Source organism: Lycium ferocissimum, chromosome 7, assembly GCF_029784015.1.
Source record: "Lycium ferocissimum isolate CSIRO_LF1 chromosome 7, AGI_CSIRO_Lferr_CH_V1, whole genome shotgun sequence".
Taxonomy (NCBI): domain Eukaryota; kingdom Viridiplantae; phylum Streptophyta; class Magnoliopsida; order Solanales; family Solanaceae; genus Lycium; species Lycium ferocissimum.
The window spans coordinates 20,426,973-20,436,131 of record NC_081348.1 but is presented as its reverse complement, the minus strand read 5'-3'; the positions used below and the strand labels follow the sequence as shown (position 1 = coordinate 20,436,131).

General features: G+C 36.0%; 1 protein-coding gene across 1 annotated transcript; it reads right to left on the bottom strand.

Moving 5' to 3' along the window:
• Window positions 1-1,053: 1,053 nt before the first annotated feature.
• LOC132063697 (protein argonaute 4A-like) lies at window positions 1,054-8,765 on the bottom strand. The gene is made up of 21 exons (XM_059456377.1): window positions 6,104-8,765; window positions 5,773-5,981; window positions 5,453-5,671; window positions 5,244-5,380; window positions 5,069-5,166; window positions 4,901-4,998; window positions 4,641-4,803; window positions 4,438-4,554; window positions 4,255-4,362; window positions 4,046-4,108; window positions 3,847-3,960; window positions 3,593-3,761; window positions 3,148-3,488; window positions 2,930-3,060; window positions 2,786-2,851; window positions 2,332-2,395; window positions 2,137-2,248; window positions 1,967-2,040; window positions 1,783-1,877; window positions 1,657-1,688; window positions 1,054-1,515 (listed from the first exon to the last, which is right to left on the bottom strand). Exons 1-21 carry the CDS (start codon window positions 6,257-6,259, stop codon window positions 1,340-1,342), a joined length of 2,742 nt encoding a protein of 913 aa, XP_059312360.1. The 5' UTR covers window positions 6,260-8,765; the 3' UTR covers window positions 1,054-1,339.
• Window positions 8,766-9,159: the final 394 nt, after the last annotated feature.

Genomic DNA, 9,159 nt, shown 5'->3' with positions numbered 1-9,159 from the left:
AATAGTTTATATATTCCAAGCTCTGTATTTCTTCTTAGTACACTGCACATATTTTATCTCAACTTTATAATTTTTTTTATTTCTTTTTAGGTGTAATTATTATTTGTTCCAATTGTGTAATTTTTTTTGGATCCAAATCTTTAAAAAGAACTTGATTGAAATTCTATTATTTTAGCCACGTAAAAGAACGTTTGCAACTTGGAACTCCACTTGCTCGCTTAGCTGTCATGTTGTGTGAATCAATAACCTAATCTAAACTCTTAAGCTATTAGAAAAGCATGGTTTGATTCATTTATTTTTATGTTTGGAACAATGATAAATCTCAAATGTGGTTGATTGAAGTATGCATTATTCTTACATAGTGTGTGTTTCCATCAGTCCTTCGTGGCTTTCGCTGTCATGACAGATGGATTAGCTCGAGTTCAAGTGGAATGCAATATTCTTGATGAAGTAAAAGTCTCTGTTTCCACTTTTTCTTAATATTACTTTAATTTCAGGTTTTAGTGTCGGGATTAAGGTGTAGTAGTAGTAAATGTTGTACTACTTGTTATCATCGTCATGTGTTAGTTTAAATGCTAGAGTTTGGATATCTTTGGCCTGAATGCAAGTATTCTTGGATTAACTACGGAGTCAGAATATAGTACTCCCTCCATCCCAACTAAAAAGAACGATACATTGCTATATTTAGAAATACTTTTAACCAAAAACTTCTCCTTTTACGGCTACACAAATTTCTATAACTTATTTTTAGACCACAAGTATCAAAAATCTTCATTTTTTTCTTAAATTCCGTGTCTAGTCAAACTATATTACATAAGTGTCTAGTCAAACTATATTACATAAATTGAGACGGAAGGAGTAGAACCTTTCAACACCTCTAGTTCCTTAATGCTTCCAGAATATTTCAATGAACTTTTCATTCAGCATCTTTATACTGTTTTTGGCAGTTGAGGATGATATTTTGGCGTTTTTGAGGGTCATATATCAAAGAAAAGGTCGGTAGTTGGCGAAACAATCAATGAAGGAAAAAAGAGGAAAAACATGAAGTTAGCAAAGATACTCAGAATATGCACCAAATTTGATCTGTCTCATAGCAAATCTTACATCTAAATAGCAAAGCTAGAGTTCCCTAAAAGATTTCTATCATATAACCTATATATCTGGCATCCATCACAACATAACCAGAAATTAGCAGAAGTTAGTTTTTTCCACCACCAGTGGCTTAGATAAATGTTGACAAAAAACATGATAATACTGAGTTCTAAGATTCATCATTACAGAACCAGAAATTTTCCCCAAGAGTAGTTTTTCTCTCCAAATCTATTTCCAGGTGTAGGACTTAGCAGAAAAACATGGAACTGCGAACATTCTTGTGAAGTCGAGGCAATGCAGGGACCAGAACAACACCAGCTGTTGTAACTCCACCATGGCTTGAGGACGTCTCTGACAGTTCATCAAACTTGATAAACTGCGCCACTTGAGCTGCTGCCAAGTGGGCATAGCATATAGGTGCAACTGCACGAAAAGAAAAGAAAAGTTCATCAGATCACCATAGGAGGAATAGTATGTGATGTTGTTCAATCTTTAACACCTTTAAAGCCAGTAAAGAATCATAATTTCAGGAAAAACAACACTAGTAATAATAATTATTCTTACCAACAGAGATGGCTGTGGTACTCCTCTGATACCTGCAGTCCAGAAGTAGAAAAGATAAATAAACCTCTCAAGGAAGGATTTGAACTAGTAGTAACATTCATTCATAGAAGTAGATTGCTTGCTTACACGTAAGACAGAGAATGGACCAGCTCTTGCATGTCATCTGCTGAGAATCCAATTTCATCATGCAGAACATGGTAGTGTGTGGGTCTTGTTGTTCCCTGAATACCAAAAAGATGACAGAAGCTTATTATGGGAGAAATCAATATGAATCGCGGAGCAAACTCAAAGAAGAGATTTACTAACTCACAATAGGCCCAGCATGAGCACACATGTAGAAGTCGTTGGCCTTTGGATGGCATATTGCATTGTCAATCACAGTCCCTGGCATAGGAAGATATTTCAAGGAAATTTTTACAGAAACAGTAAATCAAATTATACTCCACTAATAATACAAGCAAGGTAGCTAGAAGTACAAACCAGGAGGAACATTATCCGGTGAGTTGGTCTGGAAAAACTTCGTGTGGTGGTTCTTTTGTGCAACAATTACAGTGAACTTTGGAGACCAATTCTCGTCCAGATGATTGCAGGCCTAGAAAATACGGTCATATTTGGTGATCAGAAAAGGAATAGGTGTCATGAAAAAACTAAGCTGATGTTACTGCGTATTCAAACCTCGATAATCTGATTGAGCTCAATGTTTATGACTTGGTTGAACTGGGACTCACTAACTCCATCCCTGTACATCGACAACAACTTAATCATTAGCAATGATTCCCTTTTAATGAGCAGGAATGAGAAGAAACCAAAAAATATATATAGGTCTCGAGAGTAGTTCTATGATATGCTAGTTTAAGTCTATAAAATCAATATAGCCCGAAATCAGAGAGCTTGAAAGCATAGTGAATGTACACAAATTAAAGCCCTCAGAAGTAATATCTTCCATTGTTTTTATGTTTTTGTTTCAAGTTAACTTGAAAAAAGACTGTGACGAACAGGGAAACTTTGCACAAAATGTAGCTATGACTTGAAAAGCACAACAATATCAGAGTTCAGTCACAGAACTGCATTTGAGCAACTGGTTCAAGACTGAATCAATTTGCTTAACTTGTTTTTTTAGAAATTATACCTGAAAATAATGATATGCTCAGGTTTCACATTGTTCGAACTATGGTAGAAGTCCTTCAGCAGCTCCCTGGATACAGGACAAACTTCTTAAGCAACAAAGATATAAACATTTAACCACAAACAACTGCACTGAGACAGCAACTACCTGATAAGTCCCTCATCTTCGGTATCTGATACTTTCTTGTACAAATAATCTATCATTTCCAGCTTTGGTGACTGAGTACAGACAGCTGCTCGATAGCGTGAAATAAAGGGCCACTGTCTAGAACTGACCACCTGGTGATCCCAAATCCATAAAATCAGTGTCATATAAGACCAGGGAAAGTAAGGAAAGTATAAAAATGAGCAATAATCTTTTACTACCGCTGCAATGGATGGAACATCTGCTCGTCCAGGTGAGCCGTGAGAGACATCCATCCCAATAATGATAGTTGGGACTTTTGAAATCTGAGGTAGTACAGGGGCAAGCTCCATAGTCAAAAACGAATTCATGCCGCCAAGCTGCAAAGAAGCACCAGATATGGAAAAGGTGTTTAATAAATCAGGAGACACTAATAATGGGTGTAAAAACTTTGTCCATTCAAATCTTGCCTTTGCATTGATTTTCAAGAGCACGTTGGTAAGGTACTGATCATTGACCTTTGTAGGAGCAATACATTGGGTTACAACTCCAAGGTCAGCTAAATTCCTTTTCTTCCAGGGGCCTTCAATAGGGAAAATTGCCAGAAAAGAGACAATTAAAAAAGATACTCCAGCCACTATTATATAAAATTTTAAATGTAAGCTTAGTTGGTTCGAAGAAAACAACCATATAGGTCAGAGTTCTTTCTCTCTGGTAGAATGCAGAGAAGGAACTGAGGTGGAGCTGGAAGTTTTGATTTCAATGCTTCTAGCATCTTCTCAACTCTCACAGGAGCAGGGTTGCGCCTGAACTGCTGATTCTCCTCAAAGATATGATTATATGGTGGATTGATAAACTACATGGATGATAGAACACGTTACTGACGCAGAAATATGATTATACACACACATATTGCACCCCAGAGTTGGAAAGGTACTCACCATTCCTTTCATTTTCCCACACCTCTGTAGATCCATACATAGCTTATGGACATCACAACGGGCAGAGAAGTTCACAACTGCCCAACGCTCGAGCTTGATCGGTTCAACCAATTGCTGTGTTGTTATAAGACTCAAAATCAAAGGACTAGCATTGACTAATCATGGGAACAAAGTAAAAATTGTTGAGCAAGATATGTACCTTCTGGTTAAAATTCCACCTTCCATTCCTAGGAACCAAGTCTTGTTTATCCCCTACCCTCAACTGTAGTGCAAGTAATAAAAGATGTTCAGTCTTGTCAGCCATACTGTAAAAACTCAAATTCGATAATCTAAAGTGCAACTAACTTTTAGAAATTAACAAAGACAAGAGATCAACAACAGAAGGACATTGAACATCAAATATGTCACCTTTGGAGTTGGCAGGACACGACCTTCAACTTGAGTAAATTGATCAATAATTGAAATTCCAGCAGATCCAAGAAGAGGGTCAGCCTTATAGTTGCTGGTCCTTAGAGCCTGCAAGTTTACATGATAGTGAAATGCATAGCTTGAACGAAATGAGAACAAGCTACATATGAATCAATAAATTACATCGGTCAATGTTCTCATCCTTTCTTGGGGCTTTTGTCGGGATTTTTCTACAAGGGAAGCCCTTTGTAGATTGGACAGCGCCTTGGTGTATCGCTGCAGAGACACCAGAGAGCAAAGCTAACAAGACAGAAGGAAACACTGTGAGGTCACAACCTTAAAAACTAACTGCATATATTAAGTGTAAAAAGTATATTGTCTAGTACCTCAAGAGGAATATAAGTTGGGTGTTTTGGTTTGCCAACATTAATGCAAGGGAAATCTCCAGAATATTGTAAAGGAATACGGCGATGATGAGTGAAATACTCATAAACAGTCAGCTCAACCTCTTGCACTTCCCCATTTCCACTTTTTTGCTTCAACATGAAACTGAAATGCAAAACAACTGAGATTTAATATGAGCTCAATAGCAAATCAGTCCAGAGAATATGGAAAGGCTAAATGGATTGATAATGAACAAACTGACGTCTGCTCTTTGCAAGGCCTTTCAGTGAGGCCGGTGATTTTGAATTCCCTATTTGAGGGGCTGGCCTTGATCCTCAGACTCTTCAGCGTCCTCTTTGCCTGGATAGAGGAGCAAATATAAAAATTAAATAGTTACTGGTGCAAGGAAAAGAGAATGAGTAGTAGTTACCTTGGACCAATCAATTTGGTAAGGATCTCTTGCATTTTGATTTGCAAGAAGGAAGTCTATCAGTGGTCCTGGCTGCACAATCATTGTGGTTGATACATCTGCAGATTCATCAAATACCATAAGATAGTGATTTGGGGATGAGAAAATGTAGTGATTTTCTGGATAACAAATTTACCCATGTTCAATGAAAGGCCTCCCTGCGTGGCCCGGAAGCTTGAGTGGAACCCCCGGCATCCTAAAACTCCTCCACCAAGTTCAACAAAGTTTCTAGGTTCATTGTGGAAAAAAGATTGACGCACTATAAGGCAGCCCCTGTAACAAAAACACATGAGTTTTAGAAAAATCAGATTAAGTTGTCAAAGCAGAAAATAAGCAGTTCCATACCGTTTGGCAGCATGTTGCCTCAGAACTATATCAAGCACTCTCACAGCGTCTTGATATTGTTCAGAGTCTTGTCCTAGGAGTGCGTTGGCAATAGCTTGCATTGGTATTTTTGCAGCATATTTAATTACCACTTTATATGCCTTGGACCAAGGCTGCCTCTTTGACCTTTTCCGGTCAACTTCACTGGGGCTTCCTTCAGGGGTGCCACCTCGAGTGCTTCTATACACATTAAGCAAAACTTTAGTTGATAAATACTATTGCATTATATTAGAACAAAAGCAATTACTATTAGAAATGCAAAAAGAAGTTCAGAACCGCACCTAGATGATGAAGAGATATCCTCCAACACAACAGTAAACTCAAACTTGTTCCCAGGAAGTGCACCTATTGTGAACAGGCTCTTCTCCCCATCATATGCAAAGTCTTTGTCGGCTAGCTCCATTGCATATGTTTGTTGGACCTTGTCAAGGATTTTCCGTCCAATACCTTTTACCTCTACGGGATTTCCATCTTCATAATATAGAGCAACCTGAGGCAATAATGATCATTATTTTCCAGTTTAGTTTGAAATTTATTCAAGTCAATCATAGCATGGCACTTTGTACTTCAGCTCAATGAAATTGAATGTAATATAAATAAACGAGAGCTTACACTATAATGGTAGAAGTGCCCATCAGAGTTGGTCATCCCTATTTTAAAATGGTTGGTGAGTAGGCGAATTTTTTGGCCTTTAGATCCTACTCCTTGTCGAGCCATCGAAACACGGTTTGGCTTTGTTGTTGTAGCTTCATCTTTTGAAGATGACATTTCTGATAAGCGAAGACCAAAGGAACTAACTCAATTCATTAATTAATTCAGAGAGAAGTTAAAAGAAACAGTAAATGGAATTGTAAGTGCCATTAGCTTTATAAATTGATACAGTATCATCTTTCAGGTGAGACAAAACCTAGATATAATCAAGTCTGCTTTATACATCCTTTCAGTTTGTCAATAGCTCTAAATGAGCTGTAAGTGAATTCATATTTACTAATAAAAAATGATGTGATATGATAAAATGTTGTAACATGGTGTAATTTTAACAGGCATATCAATAAAGGACTATGGCTAGACAAGCTCAGTTTTGTCATCTTTAGATTCAGACATGCTGCAATCTGTGGCTAAATAAATTATAATCAGAGAATTGTCAATTACAGGTAAGGGGTGGAAAAAAGGATAGATTTCAAACCCTTTATACAGGCAGCAAAAGCTTCAAAATGGGATGGCAGATAGGATAGTACAACTACATATCAATAAGGAGTCAAAGTAGAAAAAGTAACAGATTTGAGAAGAGGAAGAAACATAAGCTCAACATATATGCTTGCACAGACAAACAAAGGAACATACATAGACCAAAGAAAGGCCTGCATTAATTCCACTTAGCCAAATGAAAGATAAAGTTATTAAAACAGAGAGCTGAAATGAAATGGAATAGGACATCCAAACATGAATAACAAACTATTATTACCTACCACTGATTAACAGAGAAGTTCAAAAGTAGTTTATATGGTTGATCATTGCATACAAATATAAAGACTGCCACACAACCAACAGAGTTTGAAAACCATACTACAGAATTGTTCCTAATTTAATCTTGTGTCTGTAAGTATTATGGATCAAGGCACTCATAAAAAACTTTAAGAGAAAAACAGGAAAAAGAGAAAGAATATGCTAAAAGAAAGAGCCTAAAAAGATTAAGACGATGGGGAAAAAGAGGAAGAGAAATTAGTAGCATCATTACTAGTTTTCATCTAGCTCTCAGGAAATTAACTGCAATAAATCTTGAGCTATGACAGTAAAATACAGAATTGACAAAACTTATAATGATCAGTGAATGCAACTTTACTAGACAACTATTTTATTGGTACTGTAAAACACACAAGAAAAAGAAGAGAACTACGAATGGTTCTCTATTATATGTAGCTCAAGCTAGGGGAAATTGCAGATAGTAAATATAAGAAGAATAACATTGTACAATGTACACTATTGAATTTTATTTTGGTTGTGTGAGGGCTTCAAAGAGGTTTTTAAAGGTAGTGGATTACTCCAACCATCTGTTAAGGTTTCGAGTTGGATGCTTAGATTCTTTCGCATACCCAGACACGAAGGGACAAGATAATGCATTTAATTTAATTAACATGCACGATCTCAAATAACATAAGGTTTAAGATGAGGTAGGCACATACTCTAATATAGTAGTAAAGCCAACTCATGGTAAGGCCAGTCTTTCATAAACAATTTTGTAAACCTCAAAATTAATTACATGAGTTTTTCAGTGCTTCCAAAAAGGTCCATTATAGTGATCTTGAACTGCTACACCCATTGTCTTAGGGGTTTGGGTCCTGTGAAATTCTCTCACATATACTATAGGTTTAGTAAGATTAAGCAGCTAGGAAAAAACAATGCAGTGGTACTATAATCACCTGCCCGCAAAGAATATGCCAGTACTAGACCTAAAGAAGATATACTTGTACAGAATTGACAAATTTTTAATGATCAGTGAATGCACAACAATTTTATTGGTGCCGTAAAACACACAAGAAAAATAAAATAATATGATACTGCTGTGGTAACAGAAATATTCAAATGATACTAAACAGCATAATATTTATTTTTCAGACAAAGGGAAAGGGAAAACATTAAACCACAACACACAATAAAGCTCCATAAAAGATGACTAGAGCAAAGGAAGAGTATACTTGAATAAAATAGTACTATACTTTTGGCCCCTTTATCCAAAAAGGAAAATAAAAAGTAAATAAAAAAAGTCTTAGTTAGGAGGAAAAGAACATGAAGCAGAAAGCCAGAAACCATAAAACACGTAGAGACATGAAGCCATGCATGCAGAGCAAACATGGTTTACCTAATTAGCATTCTAATTTCTTATGATTCCATTCAACAAATATATATTGGGATGCTTGATTAATCCCCTTCTTCAACTAAGATAACTAACACACAGCTAAGAAAAATGAGCTATTCAAATTTTCTTTGCTTTTGTAGATAGAGATAATCCATATCCCTGTTCCACTTTTATGCAAAAAGAACTAAAGGACAAACATATCCCCTTTTTGGCAAATTTCAATATTAATGAATAATATAGATTGTACAAAGAAGAAAATTACGAGTATTGCTTTATCAAAAAAATAATAATTGATCTTTATAGCTGGACTGATAGTATTGTTATAGACCAAAAAGAGCTAAGATTTCCATTTTTGGCAAACAGATTCAGCACATGGGCTGGACCAAGAAGTTGACTAAACAGATACTCCATTTATGAGGAGCTAAAGAGACACACACAACTTAACATGCAGATAGCACTAAAGCAGAGACACACACTGATACAAACAAAAGTCAAAAGTAAAATAAATCAAATCATATGAAAGAAAGGGAGTAAAAAACAAAAACTCTTTCCCCTTACAAATATATATATATATATATATATATATATATATATATATATATATGATTCAAGCATGAAAACCCAGACACATGGAGAGAGCAAACAAAATCTCACCATAAACAACTAAATCCACCTTATACAATACACACACACACACACACACATATATATATAGAGAGAGAGAGAGAGAAGATATGAAGATACCTCTGTTTTTCAAAACCCCAGAGAGTGGAAAAGTAGACCTTAGAGAATTCCTGCAAAAGTTTTCTTT